At 28.4% G+C, this 19,229-nt stretch overlaps 1 protein-coding gene across 1 annotated transcript in view; it reads left to right on the plus strand.

Moving 5' to 3' along the window:
• The window catches only part of LOC107438698 (SEC14-like protein 2), a 33,197-nt gene that overhangs the window by 10,610 nt on the left and 3,358 nt on the right, over positions 1–19,229 (plus strand). The window contains exons 6-10 of the mRNA XM_043049349.2: positions 2,968–3,080; positions 7,518–7,596; positions 12,013–12,093; positions 13,860–13,949; positions 17,353–17,459. Coding sequence (XP_042905283.2) covers positions 2,968–3,080; positions 7,518–7,596; positions 12,013–12,093; positions 13,860–13,949; positions 17,353–17,459 — 470 coding nt within the window. The remainder of the gene's footprint in view (positions 1–2,967; positions 3,081–7,517; positions 7,597–12,012; positions 12,094–13,859; positions 13,950–17,352; positions 17,460–19,229) is intronic.

Here is a 19,229-nt window from a genome sequence, read left to right on the forward strand (position 1 = left end):
TTCCGTAACATGTTCCGGTTAAAATGGATTTTACGGTAAAGAGTACTGTAAAAAGTACCTTGATAGCCGGTACTTTTAACCGTAATTTGATATGGAATTTTTACAGTTACGCAACTTCTATTTTTATTGCATACAACTTCTATTTTTTATTAAACGACATGCTATAGCATTATTCAGACTTAATATAAATTAAAATCGTTCTCTTTTTCATTCCTTTTAACACCCCATTCCTTAAACTTTAAACGATAGCCATAAAGTTGGAGAGAAAAGATAAAAGTTGTAGGTCTATAACTCTCTATTTTTGTCTTGATTCGTACTGTAGTGCTAATTAAACTAAAGGATAAAAAACTTAAACCCATGGTTCTAATGAATTTATTGCAAAGGAAAATTATAAATTTAATTTTCTTATATAATGAATCAACTAAAAATGAATGAATTTAAACCATTTTAGTAAACTTAAGTATAAGCAAAAAACTACTTTAAGCAAAAATTGTATCAACAAACAATGTTGAATATTCTTACAGACGTTAACTATCTTTATATAATTATCTTTATTCCTTTCTGCCCTCGCCTTTATCATTGCTTGCCATTAGATGGGTATAAATAGCCATGGTATATATGGTAATGGATAATGGTAATGGTATATCTAAGGTATTGGATAATGGTAACGATGAATATATCATTATATTTTAAATTAAATTAAAAATGTACGGAAAACTTCTGTTCAAAATATATATTTTTTGAATTACATAAGGTAATGGATAATGGTAACGATGAATATATCATTATATTTTAAATTAAATTAAATAAGTATGGAAAACTTATGTTCGAAATGTATTTTTTGGAATCACATAAGGAAAAGGATACCATTTTACTATGAGTAAGCACCTTAAAAGTAGACACCACGCATTTGATGTCTCAGTTTCAAATTACTTAAATTTAACAGCCAGCATTTCGTAAATTGTCGCATTTATGTTGCGCAAACAGTTTAAACTAATTAAACATTACATAGTTTTTATAAANATTTGCTCGAAAAAAAAAAAAAAAATAGAAATTCACCGAATCTTGAATGCCAGAAGAATGGCATATTAGCCTAGAAGTATAAAAAACAGTCCTTTTAAGCTAATAGTTAGTAACTCAACTAAAGCCTTTATGTTGGATGGACCATAAATTGCTTAAATTAATTCTTTTTATCCATTGTAGAAAGAATCAAAAATGTTTTTGTTGCTGATATGTACAGAATAAAATTGTGTATAATAAATCATTAAATAAATAAATGACCTTGATTACATTCAAGCATATTACAATCATACATAAACTTGGTATTAGGTAAATATTTGGTCTTTACAGTAAACTGTTTAAAAAAATTTCTGTTAACACTTCAATGTCCTGGCATTCATGAGCCAGGATAATGACAAATTTGCCATTTTATAGCATTTAACTTTACTTTAATTTAACATTTTGGCCTAAGCATTTGGCCTTTAACATTCCGCAGAAAACAACAGGATTTCTTGAAATAAATTAGATAAATCCATGTAGTTTATGTTATTAATGATTTCAAAAAGACAGGAAAATGACAACATAAAAACCTACTCCCCTTGAAAAAAAATTTGAAATAGATTTTGAGTCAGAAAGTTGGCTCTTTATTCATGCAACAAGACATGTTCAGATAGGATGATATCTAATCAATCTATTAACATAAGATATTTATTGCTGGTGCTATCTATTTTTTTCATAAATCACTAAATAAAAGTAGCCAGGAAAATGACAGATTTTCATGGGACAAACACATTATTGACAGAAAAAATAATTTTAAACGAAGTTTTTGTAAATTATACCCTCTGCGTATATTCTAGAAATGCTCACATCGGTTGAGATAAAAAAATTAGATATTGAAAAATTTATACAAAGTTTTGAAGCTAGTTGATATTCGAAATATTATTTGTGACATACCAGAAGCATGACATTTTGAAATTAAAATAAATTTTATAAATATACAAAACAGCCGATGCTAGTACAAGGTCATTTAAAAATGCTAACAGCAATGCTATTTATTGAAAAAAAAATTTAAAAAAAGTTCTTTTAGTATTAGATTTTGGAGCAAGAAACTGTAAATTGTCATATTTCGTGAAAATCACCCATATAATATATTATTATATCTTGGTGTAATATATTATATCTTGGTATAATATATCATTATACAATAATAGTAAAACGATCAATAATAGTAAAACAATTATTTACGTAAACGGATTCGTACTTTTCCTCTGTTAATTTTTTTTTCTTAGCCTATTTTTTATGTTAATTAGTCCCTTGTACCAAAATTAATCAAGTATCATTCATATAATAAATAGTATGGAGATTTTCTACGGTTCTCCTGAACGATTTAAAATTATTTCTCCATTAATTTTGCTTTTCAGTACACAACTTACTTTTTTTATTTCAAATACCACCGATTTTAAATTATTTAGTTTCATTTAAGTATTTTTTTAAAACATAAATATTTTTAAAAAAACACTGCGTTTCAGAAAACTTTAAATGCTAATTTGATGACATATGCTATCACGTTTATGTTGATCATTGAGTTAATGAACATAATGAATAAAAAATATTTAAATGTTTAAGAACGAGCTATAAACTTCTTTTTGTTCATAAGAGATGTAATCTAGCAAATGGTAATGGTCTAGTCTGCTCAAATCTTTGAAGAAACAAAAACGTCTACAATTTCATTTTTAACAAAGGAAAGTTTAAAACCAATGAAAAGGTTCCGTTTTTCAAAAGTCTCTACTGAACAAAATTTTCGAAGGATAGACAATAGTACTGATACTATTGTCTATATTTGTTAACTACATATTATTTGTGATTTCCTTCGTTCTGTCTTGTTTTAGTGAAATAAAATAAAAATATTAACTTTATTCTTCAAAACACTTTCATTATGATTGCAATTCAATTGATCTTATCTAAAAGTTTTTCATTTGCTTTTAGGGTGGCGAATGTCATCGAAGTGGTCAGATCGCATCAAGTCTACAATAAAATTAACCGAGCATGAAAAGGCAGCTTTAGATAAGCAAGTAGAAAAGGTATTTTGTTAGTTTTTAATAACTAATACTAATTATTCATGTTTTCATTCAAAACCACACTACAATAGATCATTTTCGTTATGACATGGAAGAAATATTTGAAATGTAAGTTTTATTTCGAAAATTCGAGAAAAACTCTGATAAGTGGGAGATATGGACACTACCTTGCAATAATTTCTAAGAAATTTTTAGTTTTCATTTTTTTTTTAAAATTTCTCAAGAAATACTAAGAGCAATATTTCATAAATTTAGAGGTGTTTAGGCGATGTGATTTCTCATACGTATTAATAAAGTTAAAGTCATTTAGATGTTTGAGAGACAGGCAATAAATTACGTACAAAAAAAATGTGTTTTTGCACACTCTAAGTCAGAAAATATAGCAATAAACTTATTGATTACTTTTATTGCATGCTATAATTGCATTAAATTTTATAAACCTATCTTAAATGTTTATTTAAATATGAGCATTTTTGTAGAAAACCAATTTTTTGCCTTACTTTTTTTCTACTATAGTTTTATTCATTATACCGGTTTGGCTATGACTTTTTGCCATAACTTCAGTACAATTAAACAAGTTTTTGCGGCACTTTTCAATGAAAAACAAGATTGTGATTTGAAAATTGCGCAGTAATGAGCATTTAACTTGTAACATAAGGAACGCACTATAACTTTCATTGACAACTTTTATTACATGCGATAACTGCATAAAATTTTATAAACTTATCATAAATGTTAATGTAAATCTGAACACTTTTGTGAAAAACCAATTTTTTGTCTTACTTTTTCTTGTATAGCTTTATATATTACCGGTTTAGCTATAGCTTTATATATTACCGGTTTAGCTATAACTTTATGAAATAATTTCAATATAATTAAACAAATTTTTGCGGCACTTTTCAATGAAAAACAAGATTATGATTCGAAAATTGCTCAAGAATGAGCATTAAAAGTAATTTATCATATTGCTCATACACGGAAAACATCTGAAATTTCCTTTTATAATTTTGTAATTAATCTAGTAACTGGAATTCATTATTTAGTATCATTTGTAGCATTTGGTAACTAATGAAAAAAGTTCGATTTGTATATCCAGAAAATTTAAAAGTATCCGCAATTTTCTAAGTAGTTTTTATATATTTTGAAAGAAAGCTTTGCAAGCTCCATTTTGTATCATAAAATAAAATTTAGCAGCAAATACCTTATAATCTTCCGTTCAATAAAATGTGATGGTACGAGGAAAGAAAATGTGTGAAAGAAAATATCATTCATAGGAGATGATTATTCTATAGGAGATGATATTATATAGGAGATGATGATAGGAGATGATATAATGCCAGTTTCATTTTTTAATAAATCTCGCTATAATTATGATATTTTGTTTTTATTAAAATTAAATTTATTTAATCTTTTATATTTAAAGCTGTAGCAAACAGACATAAGAAAAAAATCGTTATTTCTTCAAAAAATGTTAGTAACTCCATAAATACTCAAACAAGGATTACAAAATTTTATGCAATTATGGCAAATAATAACCGAAGTAATAAATAAAAGTGTATTGATATATATTCTAAGATAAAATGTTTAGACACTTTTACTTTCATAGTTCAAACACTTACAGTTTAAACACTTATAATTTTACACTTTTTATGGTAATTTATTGCAGAACCCTCAATCTTTTGAAAGCTTTAAATTTTATTGGTAATTAGGAGAAATAGCATAACCTAAACATCTTTAAAGTTATAAAATGATGCTCTATATGTCACACTAAATATTTAAAAGAATGTCAAAAATTTTAAGTGTCTCTTCGATTATTGTAATGATTTGGACAAAATTATGGGAACGCTTCTATATTAACATATTTTTAATATTTCTCAAGAAATACTTAGAGAATTATTTTATAACTTCCGAACTATTTAAAGCACACGATTTCTCATCTATATCAATGAAATTTAATGCATTTTTAGATTTGAGGAACCGACGATAAATTACGAACGAAAAAGATTATTGTGCCTAATGGTAGCAATAAGTTTGTAGCTTGTATCAACTATTTTATTTGTAATATGCAATAACTGCTCATAATTTCGTATACAAAGTTTAAATATTTATGGAGAAATAGACGTTTTTATAAATTCGGACATTTTAGAAATTTTTTTTTTGCTACAACTTCAAAAATATTCAATGAAATTAAACAAAATTTTTGGAGTAATTTAAAATAAATGGCAAAATTATTGCTTTAAAATTTGTGAAAACTCTGTTAAAAACTGGGCAATTCATAAGTAATTAAAGTAATCCTTTTATATTGCGCATGTTTGGAAAAGATTTTTTAAAAAAAATTTCTTAATTTTGAATTGAATCGTATTTAGGATTTAATGAAAAAAAATTCGTGAAATATCACAGTTTATGAGTTTTATGACCTATTTAGATGAATTATCCATCTTCATTGCATGGAATGATTTCAAGTCCATAATTAAACTCTATTGATCTCATAAAGAAAAATCGCCGCGAAGCCCTTTTATAACACTTAAACCTTTTTACATCACTGAAGTTTTACATCACTGAAGTTTTACAGAACTGCGTTTGAATTAAATACTTTACAAAATTAATCTAATTTAGTAAATTTAATACCATTAATTTAATTTGTTAGGCAGTTATGCTACAATTTTATCACAGACGGCCTACTATTTACGTGCACTACAACTGTATGCCTTGCCTCGTCTAGTATATCTGCATATATATATATATATATATATATATATATATATATATATATAAAATATAGGATGTCATATTTCCCAATTTATTTTTATTCATTGTTAATTGTTGCTCTTTTTACTGTTTTTGGTTATTAGATTAAGCGAAGCACGTTTTGAAAAGTTCGCACTATGTAAAAAATATTAAATGTGTTCAGTATCGTTTAGCTAGCACGATACCGTTGCTTTGAGACACCAACTCCTGTCAGTCAACGTATACCACAATTAATCAATTTTCTCCAATATTTATCACTTCCAGGGCCATGAAAAAACCTATTGCCATGTTACTTATATTAAACACCTATCAGCATATTTAGTAATGATTAAAACATCATCGATTGCTACTATTTCAGCAATACTAATTATCAAAATTAATCAAGTCTCATTGCCCCGAACAGACAAATTCCCCCAAAACGTATCTTTTCACTTTAAATTTCATTTTTTTGTAGATACCTTTTTTTTTCGGGGGGGAGGGACAGTTGCTGTTGATTTTAAGTTATTTAGTTTTATCAAAACACTTTTTTACAGAAGTTACTATAAGCAAGTTAAACACTTAGTTTTAGATAGCTTTTAAGTATTAATTCTGTGACGTAATTTTAACATACTGCACAGGTTGAACTATTTTCTCATCTGACATAACGAATGAAATATAATGAAACATTATATAATTTATAATAAACTCCTTTCTTGATTCAATAGAGCTGTAAGCTAGCAAGCATCACTGTTGTTATCTTTTAAATATTTGACANTTTTTATATATATATAAACATATACCATATATATATATATATATATATATATACCATCTACCAATAAGTATTTGGATGCATGTGATTGAAAAGAAAAACAGACAAACAAACTTTATTCATAATCAATAGTTGGTATAGCCTCCAAGTGAGGCAATTACTGCGTGAACCCTCCGGGGCACACTTTCCACAAGTCCTTGTGTGACGTCTAGTGGTGTTTTCTTCCACTCAGCTTGGAGAAGACAAGTAAGTTCCTTCACCGATTTTGGACGGGTAGTACACCCCTTAATTCGCCAATCCAACTCATCTCAGAGGTTCTCGATAGGGTTCAGGTCTGGGCTCTGGGCAGGCCAGTCCATTGGATTAACCCCATTGGCATCATGCCAAGCCTTGGTGACCCTCGCAGCATGACAACTGGCATTCTCGTCTTAGAAGTAACAGGGGTCCACCCCGTAAAACCACCACAACGTAGGAAGCACATTGTCATCCAAAATAGTGCAGTAGGCATCTTGCATGGGACTAATGCCGATGTTGTTCCCTACACGATATATACCGGCGGAGGGCTTTGACGCATCTCAGGACCACCGATATAGTCATTTACATAGGTGTCTAAATACTTATTGGTAGATAGTGCGTATCTACTATTAACCTTAATGGAAATACTTCTGTATGAGTCTTGCAAGCAATAAAATCTGACTATTAGGGAGCTCTGAAACGTTTTTTTAGAAAATGGTCCATTTGACCGTATACAATATAGAACAGACAATTTCTAAAGTCGTCATAAATCATATGTTTTATCTCCTTATATGTTATCTAATTGCATAGTCGTCATTAATCATATGGTTTCGTCATAAATCATATGTTTGTAAATCTATCTTATTATAAGCAGATGTATTACAAATATTTTTACTCAAACTGTTTTTCCTATTTATTACTTATAGACTGGAAATTATTTATTGGGTTCTACTTATATTATTGACATGAAAGATTTCAGCTTTGCAACCGCAACTGATAAGCATTGTAAGTAAATAAAATAACCGATATAACTAATTGTTTCTTTATGAAATGTATTTTCATAATTTTTCATATTACTAAAACTTTTGAGGCTTAAAAACAACATATTTTTATGCCTTTATGTATTCTAAATTATAAGCGGATACGGTTAGGATAAAAAACGTATAAAAGAAGCTGATTAAAAGGATTAAATTGCGTATTAGTCATCGTTCTTACATTACGTGAAGTGATTTTTATTAACTAATGTTTATTAACTTTATTTTTATTCTTATTCACGATTTATTCTTATCCATATCTTTACTGATTGAAAGCACTGTGTGAAATTGGTGTTTTCATGCTGAAAGTTGACTGCCCTCGGCGTAGAACAACGTAAAAAAACCATATAAGGAAATCACGAACAGAATTCATATTGAACAAAAGTTTGAAAAGATGAAAAACAGAAATATTTATAAAAGCAGAAAATATGAATTGCTGGATACCTGTAGTAAAAAAAAATGAGCTTAAAAGTTATTATGTAAGAAAATGTCAATGCGTTTCGAGCGCATGAATATAGAAGCCCATTTCCAAGACTCACTGAACATGAACGATGAAAATAAAACCGATTTGATAAAGAAAACGCAAAAATGCTAACGAAAAATTGCAAAATAATATAAAGGGGAAAAACAAAACTAGAAAAATCGCAATATCTCAGAAAGGTAAATAAAGGCGGAATGCATTTCTAAACCATATGAAGAGACATTGAGTGACTCAAATCCTTAACTTGTGAATCAGCATTCATATGAATGCAACAATGTTCCATAACAGCAGGATAAGGATGTGACAGGTTTGGAAAGGATTTTAACTTTATCCAAAAAACAATTATACACAAGATTCCAACAATGTGCTGTAATCGATGATTTATCGAATTCTGAATGATGGCCATGTAAATCAATCCAGTTTTCTAAATTTATATTTAAAGCGTTTGGTTTATTCGATGTAGGCAAAACTGCATTGGAAAGATATGCGGTAAAAGCACCTAGCGATTTTTAATAATAGGGTATTTAAAGAATTTAAATTTAATTTTAGCAGGCCGAAAAAGTACTTTAAAAGCAAAATAACACAAGATAATCGCAGTTTTGCAGCAAACAGAGGAGTAGAAGATATACAAATAAGTTCACTGAAATGAAAAGAGGGGTCTACCAAGTTTAACAATAGCTGAATCAACTATAGAAGAATTAAATCCCCGATTCTCGGCTATTTGGATTTTGCATTCGAACTCTGTCATCTAACAAGCAACCTACAACATATGCAAACCCATACAAATGCCCTTCATACTGAAACTAAAATACGTGGATTAAAGATCAATAAATATTTTGAAAATTAAACCAAAGCAGTATGTATATATATGTTGAAAACTGTCCAATTGAAGAAATCAACTTTACCAACTTACCACACCTATCTTCTTCGCGACAGCTGGCACATAAGGCCTCAACTCAAGTCCCTTTTTTCACGCACCCCTTTCCTAGCTCAGTCATCTTGCCTCCTCCCATCCATTTAGTTTTGCTTTGAACAAATCATAGTACGTGTACAGTGGGCCAAAAAAACGGACTGCTACGAATAACTTTTGATCGAATGATCGGATTTTCCTATTCTAGGACTCAATCTTAATGGTTCAAGGAGGTAACCTCAAATATGCTAATTAATTAGTGCGGACGATAAAGTTACGAAATCAGACACAAAAACGTACTTTGTTTGAATAAACATACCTTTTTTTCGCCGGATTCAGATTTCTGATCCTCACAATATAGGGGTTAGCCGCAATCTGGGAAATATACTCCCATTAGTTTGTTCAGGAGAGAGGTTCAAAGTTTGGACCCCTTAATGTTAATTTTATTTTTTGCGTATTTAGTCATATCTCGAGAATTTATAAAACGAATTTTTAAAAAAAATTTATCCTCACAATCATAAAATTCTTTTATCCACAGAGATTTCCATGCAAAATATATGTTTTAGTAAATATTTATTATTCTATTTCACAATAGACGGAAATATCTTTAAACGTAAGGTATAAAATGTTCACATCGTTTTAAAGAATGTAATTTTAAATTGCAGAATACAAAATTTGTGCGAAATTGATTGAATAGTTCCTGAGAAATCAAACTTTGAAAAGGTAGTATTTTTAAAATTCGATTTTCCAGGAGCTATTCCACCGATTTCGCACAAAGTTTGCATTTCTCTATTTAAAATTGCTTTCTTTAAAATAATGTAAAATTTATATACCATAAAATTCAAAATATTTTCTACTATCATTAAATGAAATTATAAATATTTACTCAAAGTTGTTTTTTCCCTAAAATTATTTTTTGTATGAATTTTTTTTAATTGCCTGCAAAAATTTTTGAATTCCCTTGAAAACTATGTGATGAAATACGAATAAAGTAAAATTAACATTAAGGGGTAAAAACTTTGGCCGTTCTCTTGACCAAACTTTTAAAAAATTCCTAGTTTACGTCTACCCCGTATTTTGTGAGGCTTCCGAATCCGTAAAGATACGGTATGTTTATTCAAAAAAAGTGCAATTTTGTGTCTGATTTCGTAATTTAAAATATCATCTATACTAATTAATTAGCATATTTGAGGTAAGAGTATGATGAAGTATGGCCCGCCCGGAATATGGTCCACCACACTTTATCACGAGTATATTATTCCAAGATTTACAATGCCAGCAAATTTTATAAAATTAAAAGCCGAAGACAACATATACCTTTTATATATAATGAAAGCCTTTAGCACATCCCATTAATGAATGAGCGACTAGAAAAGTTAAAAGAAGTGGTATGGGATCTAGGATCCATAATGAGATGAAGGGATTATAGCCAGCAAACGTGATCACTTGATCTCGTTCGCTGGCTTATACCAAAGTGAGACTAAACGCGAATGCATAGCTACAATATGTTTTAATGCTGAGCTAGAGCTAGTGGAGACTCTTTTTTTTTCAGTCTTGTCTAGAAATTACCAAATAAGTAATCCGAAATGCCTTAAAAAATGGTCAAAATGCTTCAAAAATGTTTAGTAAAAATACGAGTAAATGAAGAAATTGGGGAACGCTATATCGTTGCTTTGAAACTAAACCGTAGTAACTCAAAAAAAATGGAAAAATGAGATATTTGGGTCATGTTGTGTAAAAAATATCACCCTTTTAGAGAAACAACGTGTTATCTTCATAGTTCCATAGAATTAATTTAGAGAGCAGATAAATCGTTATCGCATTGGCGCGATTTGCCCTCTTGGTTTTAGGGAATAGTGTAGCAGTGTGGCAGTTGCAATAAAACCTTGGAGGAGATAACGTCGCTTTGAAGCTAAACCGTGGTAACTCAAAAAAGCAAGTTTTTCAGAACAGCGATTTTTTTCCTACACTGTTGTATGTCAAAATTTGGAATGAATTATGTAATATTCGGGAGGATATTTTGAAGAACATCGTTGTATTTTGAAATAACTTAGAACTTTTAGAGAAAAGTGTTGCAACACAAAGTACCTTAACTTATTTCGAAATTACCACAAAATTAGAAATGTTACAAGAATCAGGCCTGGTTCATTGAAAAATGTAAAGAAACAGGGTCTTTTTTAATGTAAACTATTTTGCAATAGTCGCCATAGCTTCGAGTCAACCTGCGATGGAAGTTCCTGAAAAGTTAGAAATCGCTCTCCTGAGAAACTTGCTTTTTTGAGTTACCACGGTTTAGTTTCAAAGCGACGATATGACCCTTTTTTCCAAAATAACGCCTCTACTTGCCAAGTTTGGCTCATTGGGATATAAAGCAGAAGAAATCGCTGTGGCTATTTGACTGAAAAGTTTGATATGTCAATCAATACATCACTCACTTTGTTTATTCAAACACTCTCTCGAAAAATATGTTCATTTGCAAATTCTATGTGCTAATGAAATCATTTTACTAGATACCTTAGTATCTACTTCTTGTGACATATATAGACGAAAAGTATACATATATTAGGGAGCATAAATGGCTGATTAAGTAAAGAAAAGCAAACTAAAACGGTATTAATATTTAATATATTATTTAAAGAAAAAGTTAGTAGATGGGATGAAAACAAGTTTGACTCCGTCCGGGCGAGTAAAAATAAAGATATGCTGAAAGACGGTTATCAGGAACAACTCCAGGATACAACCGGTTATATGTTCTGTAAGCCGGACTATTCTGTTCACCATAATAGTTTGTCAGTCTTCTATAGCGTTTATGTTTTACTTTCAATAAACATTAATTCGAAACCCCTAATGTGACTACTCTTTTGCTTTATTTCCTATAATTGTTATAAAAATATATATTAAGGACGGGATTTGCGGAACACCCTTTATTTTGAACTTACAATGAAAACAAAATTAGCCTTTAAAATTTTCTAAGAATTTTTTGCTTTCTTTTTCAGTGATATCTGAAATAATTTATCTATTAAATATTTACCAAGACAATTATCCTGAACGTTTACAGAATGTTTTTTTAATAAATGGTAAGTATAAGTGTGTATTTACAAATGTAATTTAAAACATTGTTAGTACTTAATGAAAATTAAACTTAATAAATCTATTTCAATTATTTTACAGACATGCTTTGACATTATTAAGCAGACTGATAGAAAAAAGCAATCAAGCAATTTAATGTATAGCATATATTGCGCATGACTTATTTTATAAATTAATAACATATTTAAATTCCAAAATGATATCTATATTTTGAATCTATGATACTGCTTCATAAAAAAAGGAAATTATTTTAAAACTGGCTCATTCCAAATGAAATCGACGGTCGTTACCGGTATGTCAATGATTTTCATGAAAATTTTAAGTAGAAGAGCTCTGGACGAAAAACGTCAAAAATAGTTTTTGTGATAAATTGTGAACCAGAACTAATATAAGGGGGCTATTTTGAAAATTGACTCAATTTAAGAAAAATAACTTGGGGTTAAATTTGACTCCTTTAAGGATTTGGTTTATTTAGCATTAAAATAAATTAAAAAATCTTCGCAAATGTGAATAGGGCTATGATTAAAATATCCATCTTGTACCTGACAGGTTTCGAGCTATGTATTTTCCAAAGAGAGTTTCTAATTTCTCTTTCTTTAAACTGAAACTGTCTTACTTTTTATTTAAATTTATATATTTTTGTTTGAATCTATTTTTTAAATTTAGTTTAAGTATTTAAAAATTTAATTATTTCTTTTAAATTTTTGTCATTTTTTGTTTGCTATTCGAAAGTTTTAAAAGATGATAATTATTAACAACAAATCATATTCAAAATATACTTCTTTTGAAATCGAAACTCATACTAAAACAAAAAAGCGATTCGTTTTATTTTTAAGGAATTTAAAAATATTCTTCATATTTTATTAATTTTCTCTGCAATATTTTCTTCAAATGAAAATAAAAGATTTTTAACTAAATAAAATTTAAGTGTAACCAAAAATGTATTTAAAAAAAAATTTTTTTACTTCTCATTTATATCAGTTATAATAGAAAAATAAGCATTCTTCAAGAGAAAAAATTTTAAATTAGTTTTAGCAATTATGTTTAAATTAAAAATAATATTTCTCTATTTTAATAAGCAGATACTTTTCAGTTAAACAATTATTAACAATAGATACAAATAATAAATACATATAAATGATAAATGAACAATAAATAAAATTTCTTAAATAATTCGCGTTATTTCAATTTAAAATATAAAATAGATTTTTTTTTTAAAGTGAAGACATCATACTAAATTTAATAAATATATTTGCTACATACTTTAAAAAAAATAAAATTAAACATTTTTAATTTAAAGAGTGAAACAAATGTAAATTCAATTTTTACTGGGGATGTCATTTAAGACCCACCTGTTGTAAGACGGATATGTCTTCCTTTGAATTACGCACTCACATATAATACACAGTTTTTTATTTTATTTATAAATGAGCTAACTCTTAAAAAGGTCTAACATGTCCCTAATTTCTTTTTTATCTCATCTTATGCTTCATGCTCTTTAATTTAATCACTAGTTTTGCTTCAATAAGAATTTTACTGTTTCATACTTACTTTGTCAATACTGAACTAAAAGTAATGCTTCTTAAAACTAATGTTGCCATTAGAGATAAAATTAAATTTAACATTTAAATTTACCACATGGAAAATCACTTTTTTGCATTTGACTCTATTAAACATAAGTTCCAAATTTTTAATTTGAACCTATTTATCTGTATTTTATGTCAAAAATATATGTAATTTTACATCGTTTCAGTCTCTTCATATTTCGTCTTAGTGTTTTCGATACTGAAAAGTTTTCTGTCTGTTGGTTTAATAGCTAAGATAAGCATCTACAGTAGCCCAGGTAAACTTTACAATTTTTTAATTTATAGAGTGATTTTCAATTCATAAAGTGACTTTTAGTGTAAAAAATGGAAATCATTAAAAATATGTATATAATTAAAATAAATTTGCGTTTCACATATTCAAAAACATTTATAATGCAGTAATATTTAAGAAAATTTTCAATTTAAACAAAATGCATTCATTTTATTGTGAATTCTTATGAGTATTTAATGATATCCAAATCAATGACGGAATTCATTAAACAACACTGAAAAATAACGTATGGTCTAAACTAGCAGATTATGGTGAAATTTACCGTGTTTTTGCCCCTATGAAAAAACCAAAAAGCTCTCTAATTTTTTTTTGCTTTGGTAAGGAATTTGATAAAATTAACCCCTAAATATGGTTTATAATGAGTATTGAAATTTGAAAATTTTATTATGATATCTTAGAGAATGGCAAAAAAATCGCTGATTAGATTTGAATTTACTTTTCAATTTTGTAATTTTTACTAAACGTGTGGTCATGAGATTAATATTTTTGAAAACCATAATTTCTGGTAAACCGTTACCATATGAACGGAAAAATTACCAAATGTTTGGTTTAAATACTATATATATTTGGTTTTACGAAACAAAATTATATTTTTTTTTAACCATGAATGCCATCACTTTACAGTACAGTAACTTAACCAGAATTTTTTTCTCCAAGTAGGGAGTTTTTGAATTTGAGTTCGTCAATTAATTTAATTGAGTTCGTCAATTAAATGTTAATTGACGAAATTGCCACTTTTACCCTCTTTTTACTCCTCCGGAAAAATTATCAAATGAATGGCTAAAATATCATATATTTTGGTTTTATTAATAAGAATCATGTTTTTCTTTTTACCAGAAATGCCATTGCCATATAGTAAGGCAATTTCACCAGATTTTTGTTTTTTCAAGTAATTTCTCACTAAATAAATACAAATATATTACCACTGTAAAAATAGATTTTTAATTTTCCATGTGCAGCAAATTACCAACCTATTTTGAGTGTCTTGAATTCGTGATAAACCTTGTATGTAGTACAATGTTCTACAAAGCTTAGCATCCTTGATTAGAGTCTTTTTAGTTTCACTTTTTTGGATGCCAATCAAAAAAAAAAAAATAGAGCCATTTTATTTATATTTTTTTTGTTTGCTATTCAAGCTTTAAATGACTATCAATTCAAAGATTGAAATGTTTATGCTACAAAAATTTCAATTCAGAAGTATTGATGTTTTGTTGAAACAGAAAAAATTAAACAAATCACTATAATTTAATTAAATTGTTGTTGTACACTGATAAAAAAGTATAAAGAAATTTATCGTGTTTCTGGTTCTATGAGAACACCAAAATAGCTTGATAATTTTTGCTGAAACACTTCGGTAATAATTTCGGTAAAATTAACAGTAAAATAATGTTTTATAGTGATTGTTAAAATTTGGTAATTTGATCCTGGTACCTTGAAGCATGACATAAAAATCATTTATCCGGTGAAATTTACTTTTCAGTTTAGTATTTTTACTAAATGTGTGGTTACAAAACTTTAACTTTTTGAAATAAGAATTTCCGGTAAACCATTACCACATAAATAGTTAAAATACCATTAATTTTGGTCTTAATACCAGAATTATGATTTTTGTTTTTCGAAAATATCTTCACCATACAGTGCTGTGATTTTACCTGACAATTTTTCCCTCCATGTGTGGTTCATGTTCTAGATCAGTGGTTTCCAACTGTCTGTCCGGAGGCCGCATCCTGCCACGAAGCCTTTTTTTGTGGACGGCGAACTAAAATATATTAGTTGTCATTTTTGTGCGGACAATTTTCGTAAAAACTCTACATGGGTTTAAAACACTTTACTCGTTAATAAAAACCTAATTTCTTCGTTTCTGTGAAATTTGTCATACCAACGGTGCAAAAAAGTTATTTCTCAGGTTCTACATCCAAGAAAATATTTATTCAAATACAAAAATAATCGTGTATGTTGCTCCTTTTTATTTCATTTTTTTGTATTTTGTGAATATAGTTTAGCATGTGTGTATCAGAAATTTTCTCGAAGAAATTCTCCGATTTAGCTCTTTGAAACCACTCATTTTGGACGAAACTATTTACACACACATTTGTAAATTGTAAATTTAAAATGTAAATATCTATTCTCTGGTGGTTGCAGCAGACGAACCTCAATTTTGTCATTGAACATTTTGTGTGCTACTATGCAAATTTTAATACCAACCTTTTTAAAGTCTTATATCTTAACAATTAGATATCTGTTGCACATTAATTGTTTAATACATGGGTAAACATTTAAGTTATTGTAGTCAGAATTTTTTAATATGCAGTTAAATATTTTTAAAAATCTACTTCTTATCTTAATTTGTAATTCAATACTCTTGTTTTGTACAACTTGCTAAAAATCTGACAGTAATATTTAATGTTCCTTCAAACATAAAAGAGTCTTACATAAAATTTTGATAAAGTTGCGGCCCGCCATTTGATTTGTGTTTTTAATTGTGGCCCCCGGCCTCATACAAGTTGGAACCCCCTGTTCTAGATGAAGTAATGCAGTGTAACAAAAATATGTGTCAGTAAGATAAAATACTAACTTAATGAAGAAAAATAGTTTATCGATAATATACAAAGATATAATATTTTCTAAGCTTTTCTTCTTGTTGTTTCGAGTGATATTTAGACAAGCTAAGCTAAAGCCATTGGCGTATTCGCGATCGCAATACTAGAATACGCCATCTGGGAAGAAGAACGGTTCCATGTTTTGACCCTCCCCCCTTCCTTCTCCTCCTCTTCTCAGTTGTATATGAATGTTCTACGTTATTTTCCCCTTTCTTAATATTCTTCGTATTTAATTGTAAAAAATATTTTTTTCTTAAATTTCCAACTACGTTCTCTTTTGGAGCTATGTTCAATGTAGTTTTCAGTTCCATATAGTTTCCGAACTTAAACTTTTTTAGCCTATTTCAAAAACAAGACAGAAACTAAAGTACTTCCTTCTCCTATGACTCTCCACACGCTAATGGTGAAAGTATGTGAAGTGTTGCCATAGGTAGAGAGTTCTGCTCTACACCACCTGCAGCCCATTTCAATAGCCAATTGCGAATCGAGTCAGGAAAGAGTGCCCTTAGTGTGACAAGAGGGCAACAGAGAGTGTGGGAGACTCACGAGGGTACAAGTATGTATTTGCTCAGAACCCCGGGTAGGTAGCAGCCCCATTCATTCGTAAGGCTACTTCCTCGATTTAGACATCGATTTGGAGGGTGAGGAAATTTTCTCCAAACTTTGCTTCTTAGAATTGATAACAAAAGTTACTCAGAGTAAATGTTTTCATGCAAAAAAATAAAATTAAAAAGCTTCCTTACTTACATTCGAAAAACTATTTTTCAGCGGATTGGAAACCTGAATTGTTAAAATACATAGATGCTGAGATCCTGCCAGCATTTCTAGGAGGTAATAAAACTGATCCAGATGGTGATCCACTTTGTAAATCTTTTGTAAGCGCAATTTGATATCTTTTTATTCCTTTGGCTATTATTGTATACTGTTGTTGCTTTCCAAATTTTTTGAATACGTAAAAATACTGTTGATAGTTTAATATTTTTTCTCTTTCTATATATGAATTCTATTTGCTAAATTTTATTGTAAATTTTATGATTAGATTCTCCCCTGATTCCTCAGTTTTCTTTTCATTTGTGTCATCTGTGTATACGTATATTTTGCAGTATTTGTTGCAGCGGGATCGTAACTAAAATTATGATTGGTATTTCATTATTACTATTAATTTTGCATAATCACTAAAGATAATTTGTAAACGAATATTTTTTTGCATCTTGATCAGGCACATTTAAATCAGTTTCACATTCGCTCCTCTTTCAAACGTACGAGACTTTAATAATTATACATATTCAATAAACTAACTACTTTACGACTTAATTCTAAACTTCAGACTTAAATCTCAAATAATGTGTAATAGTTTAAAAAGACCTAAACTAGACTGGAAATAACATCAAATATATATGTATTTATATCCATTTTACAAACTATTGATCTCCATTTTTAGATTGGATATTTTCCATTTTTCAAATTAATGTTTTCTGTTTATAAACGTAAATAATTTTGATATTACAGTTGAGCAATTCTATCATGATGGGCGTAATATTTAAAGATTTTCAATGCTCATAACTTCAGTTAAGAAAATGTTGATCTGTTTTACACATTTTTCTTTTATCATTTACACTTACACTAATTTTCCTTTATTTTCAAAATAAATTGACTTTTACAAACATACAACGCATGTGATGCTTCCATAAAAGCAATCTTTTTAACTTTTAGAAACAATTTTATGCAATTCCCTACAAGGTTTTAAATTTTACTTCATAATTTTATTTTATAATTTTATTTACAAAATTTACAATCAATTTCATCGAAAATACTTCTGCGAAATTTACTGATAAGTACAAATATGTTCAGTACTTTACAGTTGAGTAAAACTTAATTCAATAACCACCTTTTTTATTATTCAATTTTTGCATGATTACAATGGTACATTTATAATGATAATTTTAATCGTTTGAAACCATAAATTTTTATTAGTTTATAGTGGAGTTTCTTTCAAACAATATTTCACTTTTGAATCTGAAATTTCTGAAATGAATTATAATGTGAATCCTAATTACTGTAAGTATAATTCCAAATTAAAATGCATTTTTACTAAAAATATATTGGAAAGAAATTGAGAAAACGAGAGAAAATTGGAAGGAGAATGAAAAAGTTTTCATTTGAATATCATAACTTGAAATTATTTGCAATCAATTCGCTGTCAGAATCCCCGTTTAAATATCAGGAGCAGAAAAAAATTCGTTGCTTTTCATATTTTCATGGCTTGATAAATCCGTGTCAAATCCCAACATCCCTGCCATGGAAATCCCCTAAATATAATCCATGCAAAAATCCTACGGACACTGTTTTGAATAACTAAATATCAATTAATAAAATGCCTATTTGTCTGAATCAGGCTTAGTCTCTTGAATTATCTAGCCACTAAATGCTTATTATTACATTTATTGCATATATATATATATATATATATATATATAAATACAAGAAAACACGAAGAAATTAAAAAAAAAAACAAGTTTCATTTATTGCACTTAAGCTGCAAGTAAACAGAACTCATTAGATAAGTTCAAAATGAAGAATAAAACAAAGAAAAATTATAGACATATGAAAAAAAGGGGGTGGGAAATAATAAGTAAAAAAACACA

The sequence above is a fragment of the Parasteatoda tepidariorum genome, chromosome 7 (genome assembly GCF_043381705.1).
Source record: "Parasteatoda tepidariorum isolate YZ-2023 chromosome 7, CAS_Ptep_4.0, whole genome shotgun sequence".
NCBI lineage: Eukaryota > Metazoa > Arthropoda > Arachnida > Araneae > Theridiidae > Parasteatoda > Parasteatoda tepidariorum.